Source organism: Sinocyclocheilus anshuiensis, unplaced genomic scaffold (genome assembly GCF_001515605.1).
Source record: "Sinocyclocheilus anshuiensis isolate Anshui unplaced genomic scaffold, SAMN03320099.WGS_v1.1 scaffold269, whole genome shotgun sequence".
NCBI lineage: Eukaryota > Metazoa > Chordata > Actinopteri > Cypriniformes > Cyprinidae > Sinocyclocheilus > Sinocyclocheilus anshuiensis.
Window position 1 is genome coordinate 1,104,408 of NW_015536474.1, and position 14,011 is coordinate 1,118,418.

Genomic DNA, 14,011 nt, shown 5'->3' on the forward strand with positions numbered 1-14,011 from the left:
CAAATTAACTGTTATGATTAGCTAACCTATGGAAGCCCATTTCCGCCAAAAAATGCTTTGGTAAATTATAATTATGAGATAAAACGTCATAATTATCACATTAAAAAAGGCATAACGATGAAAGTAAAAAGTAACAATTATGAGATAAAAACTTGAAATGAGATACTAAGTCATAATTCCCGCATTAAAAAGTCATAATTATCATATTAAGCACGTATTAAGCACGCCGACATACAGCGCCGCTGCGCTTCGGGCGTCCCGTGTTCGAATCGCGACTCGAGGACCTTTCCCGAACCCGCCCCCTTCTCTCTCTCCAACTTACTTCCTGTCATGTCTGATCTGTCCTATATCACAATAAAGCCGAAAAAAAAAAATCATAATTATGATGGTCAAAATTGAGATAAAGTCATACTTATAACAAAATCAATTAAATTATGAGATGCAGAGTCATAATTATTAGAAACAAAGTTATAATTATGGCAAAAAGTCAAAACTGAGATAAGAAGCCATAATTATGTTATAAAACATCAAAATATTTGAGATACTATATCATAATTATGACATAAAAGTTATAATTGTGATGGTCAAAATTGAACTAAAAAGTCATACTAATGATATGAGATAAAGTCACAATGTCATAAAAAAATCTAAATTATGAAATACAAAGTCATAATTATGACATCAGAAAGATGTAAAAATATGAAAATATGAGATCTTAAGTCATAATTATGACAAGTTATATATATACCAAAAAGTCAAATTTGACATCAAAAATTGCAACTACGACTAAAAAGTAGAAAATTATGAGATAAAAAGTCATATTTGACCTATCGGTAAGCCCCTCCCCTCGAACGCAGATGAGCCAATGGCAGTCGAGTATCAGTTGCACGGGGAACTCGGACATCTTTAGGTTTCAGCACCATAGAGAAACATTGGAAGATCCGAAGCTCGCATCGGTTTAATGGTGTTTATGCTACAAAAATGGAAAAAAACGATGTGCCTAGGGTACTTGTAACACTAATTCCAGGTATCCTGAGAGGATAGGCAATAGAATTTATTTTATTCCATTTTCTAAATCCAACCAAAACAGAGTAAAATGTCCCTAAGCATTCAACCCCTATCACAATGAAGATGAAAACGTTCATTTTCTGGTTGTCATACTCTCATTAAGTTACACTTTTCATCTGCTCAAGCAGAACGTTAATGTCATCTTGTGCTTCAGTGAGGTATCTCTGGCTAAAACTAGCTAACATTAGCGTTAAAGTTAGTGAGTCCATGCTAACGTACAAACCTTAATAGCGAACTGTTCTCACGTCATGTACCGTGCAGCGAAAGTCAAAACACATAAACGAAGGTCTATATTAGAGTGCCTCTCCAAATTAATCTGGTTAAATGTAAATTAATTTAATCTTACTCTGCGGTATATGAACGGTGTTGATCCGGGATGTTGTCATTGCGATCGTGACGACCATATATAATATATATAAATTTTGCATTGTGATCTGTATTTTTACATATTTATTTTAATATCCTTTATATATCCCTCCATGGCATATTTAAGTCCCACTTGAAGGTCCATCTGTGTCCCAAATTGATCAGAAACACCTCGGAAGAAGGTTTTCACTGACAGCTGTCATTGTAAGACAGTGAGCAGCTCCGTTTGTTTGTCCGAGTGAGCAACAGTAACTAAGGGGGGCGGGGCTTACCGATAGGTCAATTATGACAAAGTCAAAATTGAGTAACTACAACATAATTACGAGATTAAAAGTTTCAATTATGAGATAAAAAGTCATAATTATGTTATAAAAAGACATTTCAACTTCCATACTAACCTATCCTGATATTCTTCACTCTAATTACTGAATAGATGTTGAGCTAGAGGTTGCTAGGATGTTCTAAGTGGTTCCCAGGGTGTTTCTAGGGTATTCTGGGTGGTTGCTAGGTCATTGCTATACAGTTGCTAGGTACACAGTAAACGTTCCGGATAGCTTTGAGTTGTGAAAGTGAAATGTTTACAAAGTACAAAACCCTGTTTCAGTGACACAACCCCTTTAAAGTGCTTGTATATAATTTATACAATTTTGCTGACTACAAGCACAATTGCCATGTCAACATACGAGTCTCTCGTACACAAGCCACTCATGTATTTCCTGTTTTAGAAGGAGGCGGTGACTCGTACCAGCTGTCTCTCCAAGAGGTGGTTTTTGATCTCCAGCTCTCGGATGTGTGTGCTCGCCTCCGTTAACGCTCGTTCCAGGTGCTGACATCTGCCAAACGATGATCAAAGACACAATCAGTCAGAGTTCATCGGACTCCGCCGATGACAGAGTGTTTATCGTGCGTTAAACACCAGACACCAGATGTCACTGTGCTGATGTGAGCGCAGAGACAAACAACAGGCTGAAGACAGAGCCAAATATATATCAATATACCACATTAGATCTACTGGCTATTAGTAAGTTGTACACTCGCTATTTGGTTCGACACGTGATGATACGCTAAAATGATAAAATGGAGTTAATTCGTTTTTAATGATTACTTCTTAAGACAGTTAACAAAAAGTACTGTTCATTAACCAGAATATAAATATTCTCGACTGAATGTTAAAAAACAACTGATAAAAACATGACAATAATCCACACGACTCCAGTCCATCAATTAACATTGTGAAGCCAAAAGCTGCATGTTTGTAAAAAAATTAATTTATCATTAAGACATTATTTAGACTAAAATACGAGTCCTCTATCCATAATATTGCTTTCTCCGGTGGCGTCTTCTTTGAATCAGGTGAGAAATATACACAGATCAACCACTGTTTACAAGCGGAAACAGTCCAAAACAGTTCTAAACAAATATGTGGGTGGATTTTGATGTGAGAGGACAACAGGAGATGGACTTTTTTTACTGGAGGAAGCGATATTATGGATTATGAACTCGTATTTGGCCAGAAGCAACAGTTTCAAGTTAAAATGTCTTCTTGATGGACTTGTTTCCTACAAACACATAGCTTTTTACTTCAAAAGATGTTAATTGATGGAGTGGTGTGGATTGCTTGTGGATTATTGTGATGTCTTTATCAGCTGTTTGGACTCTGATTCTGACGGCACCCATTCACTGCAAAGGATCCATTGGTGAGAAAATGAAGTAATGCTAAATTTATGAAGAAACAAACTCATCTACATTTTGGATGGATTTATTTTGACAATATATTGTGTTTTTTCTTATTAAATTTCATTATACAATCTGAAACAGTATGAATTCATGTGTATTGTTTCTCACCTCTCAAGCAAGATTTGGTTGCTTTTCTCCATGTCAAGAGGCAAATTCACCAGATCTAGTTTCTCCTTCAGGGCACTGATCTCAGCCTCATAGTACGCTCTGAGATCAGATATGTGACGGGAATGTTTCTCTCTCAGGTTCTGTCTCATTCTAGAAAGATTAGACAAACCATAAGTTAGTGTGGTAGCACTAGAACATCAGATATGTGGATATACCAAATAACATTGGATAGGTTCAGTAAAGCACTAAAATATGATCAATCAGCATCTTCAGCTACACAGTTAAAAATTTCGGATCCATAAGATTTTTAACTTTTTGAAAGAAGTTTCTTCAGCTCACCAAGGCTGCATTTATTTGATCAAAAATACAGTGAAAACAGTAATACTGTGAAATACTGTTACAATTTAAAATAACTTTTTTATTTGAATGTATTTTAAAAATGTCATTTATTCCTGTGATCAAAGCTGAATTTTCAGCATCATTACTCCAGTCTTCAGTGTCACATGATCCTTCAGAAATCATTCTAATACGCTGATTTGCTGCTCAAGAAACATTTCTGATTATTGTCAATGTTGAAAACAGTTGTGCTTATTTATATTTTTGTGAAAACAGTGATACATTTCTTTTCAGGATTCTTTGATGAACAAAAAGTTATAAAGAACAGTATTTATTTAAAACAGAAAACTTGTAACATTATAAATGTTTTACTGTCATTTTTGATCAGTTTAATGCATCCTTGAAGACTAATTTCTTGCATTAATTTCTTTAAAGGTGCTGTATGTAAGTTTTTTTCTCCACTAAAGCAAAAAAATACCATAATATTTTTGCAGATATTTAAGAAACATGCTAAGTTAACATACTTGTTTATCTGAAAAACAATGTTACAGTCAGTTATTCTCCTTTGAAAATGTGTGTTCCGGGCTGGAATGTCGGTCTGTTTTGGTTTGTGAAACCCGCCCACTGCCAGTTTACCCAATTGCATTTCGACACCCCGGGTTGCCAGTTGGCGGAAAACACAACGCATTTCATTTCATTCATCGTCAAGTGCACCCGTTCTTGTTGGTGTCGTCAATCTGGCAACCTGCGTGTGCGTCAAGTCTGAGGAGGAGGGGCCGATATATCTCCAATATTTTGAATTTGGATTGCAATACCTAGTTCAACCACACGGTGTCAATCCTACATACAGCACCTTTAAAAAATATTTTTTGAATGGTAGTGTTAGACAATGTTTGTCTAAGGATAGTGAGGAAGTTAAAAGGCAACTACTTAAATGCCTTGTAAATGCAATTTTGCATTAATTATTTGAAAAAAAATGTAATAGTCAGTCCACTTTTTCCAACACTTTCCCATCTTTTTCCACTTCCGAAAACATGTCTGCTGATGTAACCTTCCCATAAAGGCCATATGGTTGTTTTCGTTGGTAGTTTTTTAATGCATCACAAACTTTGTAAGATCAAAAGAACTGCATTAACTTGAAATAGAATCTTGTGTAACATTATAAATGTCTTTACTGTCACTTTTGATCAGTTAAATGCATCCCTGCTGAATAAAAGTATTAATTTCTTATTTAAAAAAAAAAAGGGAGAGAAGGGAAAAAAAATAATGACCAGTTTGATTGTTATGCATTTTTGTGACCAAGCTTTTCAAAATAATTTTTGACTTTAAAGGGTTAGTTCAGTCAAAAATGAAAATTAGGCTGTTTCACTCACCCCCGATGCATCCTAGGTGTATATGACTTTCTTCTTTCAGACAAATCCAGTCGGAGTTATATTAAAAATTGTCTTTGATCTTTCAAGCTCTATCGTTGTACTCAGCGGGTGTTGCATTCCTTCGGTTCAAAAGACGTGAAATAAAAAGCACCTTTCCACAAAAAAAAAAGTGTCTCACACGGCTCCGGGGGGTGAACAAAGGCCTCCTGTAGCGAATCGATGCGTTTTTGTAAGAAAAATATCGATATTCAAAACGTAATAATCACTTGAATCTAGCTTGCGCCAGCAGTTGTACACAGAAGCAGTTCCGGGGGCATGACGTATGAGGTCAGCGTTGCGCATGCGCCGGTGAGTCTCGTGAAAACCAACGTTTGTTTACAGGATCAAAAGAAGCAAAGTTTCCTTACTTTAGCAAAGGAAAACAATGTTACAGTCAGTTATTCTCCTTTGAAAATGTGTGTTCCGGGCTGGAATGTCGGTCTGTTTTGGTTTGTGAAACCCGCCCACTGCCAGTTTACCCAATTGCATTTCGACACCCCGGGTTGCCAGTTGGCGGAAAACACAACGCATTTCATTTCATTCATCGTCAAGTGCACCCGTTCTTGTTGGTGTCGTCAATCTGGCAACCTGCGTGTGCGTCAAGTCTGAGGAGGAGGGGCCGATATATCTCCAATATTTTGAATTTGGATTGCAATACCTAGTTCAACCACACGGTGTCAATCCTACATACAGCACCTTTAAAAAATATTTTTTGAATGGTAGTGTTAGACAATGTTTGTCTAAGGATAGTGAGGAAGTTAAAAGGCAACTACTTAAATGCCTTGTAAATGCAATTTTGCATTAATTATTTGAAAAAAAATGTAATAGTCAGTCCACTTTTTCCAACACTTTCCCATCTTTTTCCACTTCCGAAAACATGTCTGCTGATGTAACCTTCCCATAAAGGCCATATGGTTGTTTTCGTTGGTAGTTTTTTAATGCATCACAAACTTTGTAAGATCAAAAGAACTGCATTAACTTGAAATAGAATCTTGTGTAACATTATAAATGTCTTTACTGTCACTTTTGATCAGTTAAATGCATCCCTGCTGAATAAAAGTATTAATTTCTTATTTAAAAAAAAAAAGGGAGAGAAGGGAAAAAAAATAATGACCAGTTTGATTGTTATGCATTTTTGTGACCAAGCTTTTCAAAATAATTTTTGACTTTAAAGGGTTAGTTCAGTCAAAAATGAAAATTAGGCTGTTTCACTCACCCCCGATGCATCCTAGGTGTATATGACTTTCTTCTTTCAGACGTTGTAAATGTCATTTCATGTTAACTTTAGCGGGATTTTCACGACTCTTACAGCGAGAGAACAACTGGGTCCTCCAGCAAGGTCGTCTGCTCCATTTTCCCACTGCCTGTCTCGGGGCTGCTTCTGTTGGGCTTGTACATGTCCTGAGCAGACAGTCCTCTGGGCTGTACTGTGACCGTGGCAGTGTGGCTGCCCTCATCCTCACTGTTGGCCTGGTTTGCTCTCAGCGCCACCAGCGAGGGAGACGTCCGGTCGGGCACCTGCTGTGCAGACAGACTGCTGGCGTTAGACATGCAGTCGGTGTCACTGTGGCTGCGCAGGGCCATGGAGTCGGGACTGACGGGCGCACCGCTGCTGCCGGGACAGGCCCGGACCTGCACAGATGGACTGCTGAAGTGGGACGGCGACGTGAAGCCTGACGTACGATCCGAGTGCTTCACATGCACCATGGAGTCCAGAGTCAACACCTGGGTGAGGGAGCAACAGTTGAGACGTTCTGCTCCTTAATTAATTCTTGTGTTAATTGGCTCTGCTCTGACCTGAGGAGACGAGGTGGATGAGTTGATTAAGGAGTCCCATTCGTGGCCTTTGGGATCTGCTCTCTTGCTTTGGTAGATCTCCCGCAGGGACAGACGGTTCTCATCTGGAGTCTGTGTGCCACAGAACAACAACTTGTTCATCAGTTTTTATTTAACCCCATAAAGCCTGCTGTATCATATTTGCTATGCAAATTTAAGGCCTTTAAATGATCAAAACTTCTCTGAAAAGCCTGTTACACACAATCTACAACATGACTTCTGTCATCTGATTGATAGTTTATACTCTTAAGCAACTGCTTAGTATGATTGTATCAATTTAGTATGATTGTAAATGGTTTACGTATCTTTTTCCTGTGAAATCTTTACTGAATTTTATAGAGTAAACTTAAGAATAACTTTTATATTGTTAGTAATATTTCAAGGTGAACACTTACTGGACCGAAGCAACTTGGGTTTACTTAATTATCCATACATCATTTTTCAGAAAAATCATGTTCAAATATGAGTATCAAATATAATTGAGAAATATGATTCAAGCTTTTGAGAAATGTTACATTGTTGTTCATTATATGTTTTGAAATTACAGAGCTTTGATCATAAAACTAGGCATAGAAATCTCAGAAATATTATTGGAGAATTTCAGAATCAGAATTTTATCTTACTTTTTGCCCATATAAATGTCAGCATAATCACCTTGAGTATTAGCTCCATATTCTCACTACATCATACTATACTGTAACTTAAAACAAGTAAAACTAACCAAAACTTGTAGTTCTACATTTGTAAAGCAATTGTAGTTCTACATGAAATGCAAAGTGACAGTGAACGAATAAAAAATAAATACAAATATTTTAGGATTTATTCATGTGATTTATACGATTCTGTCACATTACTCTACTACTCACTGGAAAACATAGCTAGTAACTGGAAAAGCTATCGTTTTGATGCAGTTAGGATAATAACATTGCTGCTTTTTAGTTAGTTTCTCCTAGAGACTAAGTGAATAAAAGTTTACCTGCATTAGGAAAAAGGAAGCACTTTCAAAGTTGTCAGGTAGAGGGCGGTATAACTCACTCTCATCCAGTTTCCAGTAAGACAGGCCTGGAAAATCAAAGGGAATATGAGTATGTGCATAGCAATTTCACAATAATCAGAAATTACATCAATCTAAAGCCCTTATTCAAAACCTCTTCAAATGTAACATTAAAAGAATCCTACAATCACCATTGCATCTCTCCTGTGTGCTGTTGAACAGACAGCGGAGCTTGATTCTTAGTGAAATTTGTTACCTGAGGCTTCAGACACCAGACTGTCACTTCTCTTTAGAGGCAATGGATTCATGGAGGCTGTGCTGCATCCACGCTGAGGAAAAAGCCAGAAAACAAAAGACTATTATACTCAGAAAGAAGTTTTAAACGCATACAGAGGCTTCTAGGAACATTCACAGTAATAAGCTGAACAGTGATGCTTCATCTTATCTCTGAAACAGCAAATGATGCACAATTCAAACGGTTTACTTTATCCGAGATGCATGACAGAAATGTTGACCAGTTATAAATCTGACATTTTCTGCATTTCAATTTATAAACTGGCATGATACCAATATTGTAAAAGATATTTTACAGTAGAAAAGATGGAATGACATTTGAAAGAGTTTACTGCTTGAATTGGTAAAAAAATATGCTTTGTTATTATATATAAAGATCCCCGCTGTTCATCAAAAAAAAAAAAAAAGTATTCAATATTAGTAAGTGCTTACATCAGGTAAGTGATCTGTGTGCTCCTTAGGAGATCCTGCTCCTGCTGTGCTCCTGTCCCGCTCCTCCACATGTGACGTCCGGTTTGGTGTCGTTCGGCTCTTTTTCTGCCTGTGTTTTTGCCTTTGGGCCCAGGAGGTCAGTGGTTGACTACACAACATATAACACAAAACAGCTGGATCTCTTAATGTGATCAAAATGATTCAACAGCGTTCATTATAACCAGTGTTATTTCAGTGCTTTTATACTACTATTACTTTAACTTGAGTTTACTTTTAGTAATATTGCTGTGTGCTTTGTCATGTTTTATTAGTTTTTGTTTTTTTACAAATATTTCTAAATGGTTGTGATTATTTATTATTATTATTATTATTAATTTAATTATTGTTATAATATAAATTACAATTACCACAGTTAAATTCTATTTCAGTTTTAGTTTAATTTTAGTTAGTAATTTTAGTAATTCAACTTAAACATATTTCAGTGAGCTGCCAAGGCAATTTGTTTTTAAATTCATATTTTGAATTAGCTTTTACTCTTAGTAAAATTTTAGAATTTGAATTTTAAAATTTGAATATGAACTTTAAACACATTTGATTGAATTTCTCATGATCTTAAAAATGATCTAAAAGCTCATATAAATCTTTGAAATTAGTTTTAGACAAATATACATTTCATTTTTGGTCGCATTCATTTACTTTCATCAGTGGTATTGACTACAATCATACCTAACCATCTGTAACTCTACCTTATTACTCTCTGTTTATCAGTCAGCACATCAAGTGCAACTGCCGTCTGGAGCTTGTCATTGGTTCTGCTCAGCGGGTTCTGGCCCAGAGGGCTTGCGAGAGGTATAGGTGATGGTGTGAGACTCCCGTCCTGCTGGTTCGGGGACCACAGCGCCTCGTCCCTCCCCTCTGTGGAACTGGGCCGCCCTGTATCTAACCCATGCTCCCAGGTGGAAAGAGTCCCATACCCGCTGCTCAGCACAGTAACCATCCCCTCCTCCGAGCTCTCCTGAGGGTGAACGGTGAGCTGGGGGGGCGACAGAGGTCCTGGAGCTGACAGCGTAAAGGTGTTCTCCACCGGGTCCTCTAGAGGCTTGGGGCTCTTACTGGGCTCCAGAGAGTGAGTCTGTGTGCTGATTTGGCGGTTCTGTAACTGCACTAATGCCTTAATTTCATCCTGTATGAGCTGGAAGAAAGCATGCAAGACCATCAAGACAGAATTAAACAAATTTATTAAGTTAGTTAGGATATTAATAATTTCTCCCAGATTGAGGCCAGAAACACACTGTACAAAAGTACACAAATGCAAATTGCAAGCATGATGTCAATATATTGAAAGCACAGTTAACATGCTGTCTTGCATCACTGTAGCAGTAGTCATTACTGAATTCATAGAGTTGTGTCTATGAATATAAACCTAATGTGTTATACAGTTAGTTTGCTCAATTTTAACTAACCTACTTAGCAAAATGCTGTATTAAAAAAAAAAAGATTTCTGAATACAGAAATGCGTAATATTGTAATTTTACAGTTGTACTGTCAAATAAATGTAACATTAATATTATTATATTATTTTTCCTTAAGTAATAATTTTTTATTTTATTGTGAAATAGTATTGTTACAAAAGTAATATTTATTATTTTGTTATATGTAAATAGCAATTTCACAATTACATTATTTTTATTAGTTATCATAAAGAAAAAAATAATAATAATACTTTCAAATCAAATAAAGCACACATTATGCTTAAAAATCACAGCAGACCTCAAATAATTTCTAAACTGGATGGATGGATGGATGGGATGGCACTTAGATACTTAGATTTAATTCCCCAAATCATGCAGCCCTGACATCAAGTTTGTGTAACTAGATGCATGTGAATTCACTTAATTGCACAATGTATGTTTTAAGCTTTAGACTGGCACAACCAGATTAAACACAATGAAGCACCTTGACTGCATCAGATACAAAGCACAACACTTCAACTCTCTGCAACATGAACAGTAACTTGGTAACGGTCCAGACAGGTTCCTTTAGGAAAACATACCTGTATTTGGCACTGGTACTGCTCCTGCTGAGCAAGGATTTGCTCTTGATATTGCTTTTCCACCAACTGAAAGAGATGAAGCCACCGGCCCTGTTTGAATGAGGGAAAAACACTGTCAATATGTCAGTATGTAAGAGAAAAAAAAATTACAGATTGTCTGGATTCAATGACTTGAAGGAAATGCTAAGACAGATAAATTGGTGTGTTTAGGTGAGATGGGCTAGTAGTTTCACAGCTAGTAAACTTTACAAATTGGAGTAAAATAAGAATTATATCTTTTAAAAGTTAATCTGAAAATATTTTTAAAAATCTATAAAATATACAGTTGTGGTAAAAAAAAATCATTTTGGTGCATCAACATTAATATTAATAAAAAAAAAATAGATAGGGTGAATTTTAATTTCATGACAACTTTAAAGCCCTCAAGACAACTCTAAATGATCTCATTTGTGATGCCAGGGATCAGCTGCATTGTGGGATGTTCTCCACAGCTCAGAGCGTGGCTCCTGCTGTCTCGACTCCTATGGGAGATCCCAGACGATGGCCCAGAAACCTGGGCCGTGATGCATGAGGGAATGGACAGCGTGGTTTCAGGCATCTGCGCACCTCACAGTTCTTCCAGATCTCAGGGTCGGTCTCGCCGCTGCTCTGGATCTCCTGGACCAAAGCTCTGAGCGTCTCTATGGAGCTGGGGTTGATGAAGGGCAAACTTCTCCCTGAGCTGAACTCCTCCTCGGTGCGAAGACACAGACTCCTAAAGCATGTGACACGAGAACAAAGACTGATTATAAGTCACATCAACCCTCAGGGCTTATTGTGGATTTAAAACAGCTTATCGGCAACATCTTTGTAAAGACAAAAACATCACAAACCTTATTTTTGGTTCAGCTTTCAGCTAAATAGAAACTTTGGTTTTGTGAAAATGTTGGCTTCTGTGAAAATGTAATTTCAGTGCATCACTAATAATATCTAAAATAAGCATTCGTTAAATAGATAGGGTGAATTTTCATTTCATGCCCACTTCAGGCCTCAGGAAACTTCTAAATTATCTCATTTGTGATGTCAGGAAGCAGCTGCATTGTGGGATGTCCATCACACCTCTGAGTATGTAGACAAAAATAAAAAAGCAGGGATTTCTGAATGCAACAACGCATGATATCAAGTAGGACTAAGAGATTAATTGAAATATAAACTAGTGGTCGACCGATACATCGCCAAGGCCGATATATCGGCCGATATTTGGCATTTTTCAAATATCGGCATCGGCCGATAAATTTTTCTGTTTGGCCGATGTGTTCGAGGCGGGACTTTTATTTTGACGGCGCTGAGAACGGCAGCGCCTGAGCGCACACCGCTCACATTCTCCCTCTTGTTCGCTGTCGTCGTTCAGTTCGGTCTAATATGGATAGAACTCTATCTAATAATCAGATAGAACTGTTAAAGAAAGGAATTAAAATGTATACAAAAAGTATTATAACAATTGCTTTAATATTATTAGTAACAGAAAGGCAAACTTTATAATACTTTCTCATTTGCCGTCAGCATTCAGCAAATACGCATTTATATAATTTAAACAAATCTTTGAATGACTAATGAACATTTAATTTCACAAACCTTGCAGACTTAGTCGAATCTAGTTGAGATCTTGTGAAGTGTGCATGTGACCTGCATGATCGCGTGTTCTGTGACGGTCGGTCCTATGGTCCGTGCGAATTGAATACGGACAGGAGGAGAGTTCTGCTTGACTGGAAACGAGCGATCGACAAATTTTAAACTAGTAATTTCAAATTATGCTGCGCTTTATGCATTTGCCCACTGTCATATTCGTGTCATTTTCATTGCGTGCTGTATGTAAAATGAGAGTTCCCTTGGCTTTATTTGAAAAAAATAAATAAATAAATGATTCCCAATGCACATAAACTTCCCAGAATACTGAGTGCCCTGTTGGTTACAGTGTTTACTTCCTTTTTAATTGACGGTCGGTCCTATGGTCCGTGCGAATTGAATACGGACAGGAGGAGAGTTCTGCTTGACTGGAAACGAGCGATCGACAAATTTTAAACTAGTAATTTCAAATTATGCTGCGCTTTATGCATTTGCCCACTGTCATATTCGTGTCATTTTCATTGCGTGCTGTATGTAAAATGAGAGTTCCTTTGGCTTTATTTGAAAAAAATAAATAAATAAATGATTCCCAATGCACACAAACTTCCCAGAATACTGAGTGCCCTGTTGGTTACAGTGTTTACTTCCTTTTTAATTAGATTTTTTTATTAAATATTTATTTATTTGTGAAAATTCTTTGTATTCTAAAGTATAAGTATGTTTATTTTACACAATTATTTTTAATCCATTTTGAAATTATTTCTAATTTCTTAAATATAAATTAAAATAAATACAATTATATCGGCCATCGGCCACCCTGCTTTCCAAGATATCGGCATCGGCTGTCAAAAAACCCATGTCGGTCAACCACCAATATAAACTGAAAAATAGTTTATAAATCTGCGTTCAGTAAAAGATAAGCTTTTAATCTCCCAGAAGTTTTCAACCAAAATAAAAGCTTGCTGTTAATATTTTAATTTAGAAATTTAGACAGCCTTTGTACATTTGTACTGTAACATACACCATTTATTATATAATTGTTTAAATAAGCTTTTTTTTTTATTTTACTGTGAAACATTATTACAAAAGTAATATTTATTATTTTGCTTCATATTTTTACCTTGTAGATTATAATAATCATGATAAAAATAATCATAATTATTATTATTTTATAGTCATATATAATTACATTTTAAAATAAAGCTAAAATAAAATTGTGCTACAAACATTTACAACAAACCTGGAGCTCTTTATTTAAAAAAAAACGGCATTTTACATTTCAATCACAAAGTATATCAAAATAATAATAAAAAAAGTTTTTAAAATATATTTATAACAATAAAAGCACATATGTATTTATTTCCCCAAATCATGCAGCCTTAAAGGTACAGTTCTCCAAAAAATGAAAATGTTTTCATCATTTACTCACTTACTTCAAGTTGTTCCAGTATGATTTTCTTCTAGTTGAATGCAAAAGAGGTTATTTTGAAGAATGTGTGTAACCGAACGGTTGCTGGTCCCCATTGACTTCAATAGTATGGGGAAAAAAAAGAACTATGGAAGTCGATGGCTACCATCAACTGTTTGGTTAGCAACATTCTTCATAATATCTTCTTATGTGTTCAGCAGAAGAAAAATAACTTCATACAGGTTTGCAACAACTTGAGGTTTTTCATTTTTGGGTGAACTATCCCTTTAAAATCAAGCCAAATGCACAGCGTATGTTTCAAGCCTTAGAGTTGTTGTTGTGGATTTAAAGCAGCTTATTGA

General features: G+C 36.2%; 1 protein-coding gene across 2 annotated transcripts in view; it reads right to left on the reverse strand.

Annotated features, from left to right (window-relative positions):
• Positions 1–14,011, reverse strand: part of LOC107654866 (M-phase phosphoprotein 9-like) — a 33,600-nt gene that overhangs the window by 17,560 nt on the left and 2,029 nt on the right. For both annotated transcript variants that reach the window (XM_016442276.1, XM_016442197.1), the window contains exons 3-12: positions 11,243–11,390; positions 10,637–10,726; positions 9,330–9,775; positions 8,584–8,731; positions 8,114–8,186; positions 7,840–7,925; positions 6,825–6,935; positions 6,337–6,752; positions 3,280–3,429; positions 2,180–2,267 (exon numbers count right to left, since the gene is read on the reverse strand). In XM_016442276.1, coding sequence (XP_016297762.1) covers positions 2,180–2,267; positions 3,280–3,429; positions 6,337–6,752; positions 6,825–6,935; positions 7,840–7,925; positions 8,114–8,186; positions 8,584–8,731; positions 9,330–9,775; positions 10,637–10,726; positions 11,243–11,390 — 1,756 coding nt within the window. The remainder of the gene's footprint in view (positions 1–2,179; positions 2,268–3,279; positions 3,430–6,336; positions 6,753–6,824; positions 6,936–7,839; positions 7,926–8,113; positions 8,187–8,583; positions 8,732–9,329; positions 9,776–10,636; positions 10,727–11,242; positions 11,391–14,011) is intronic.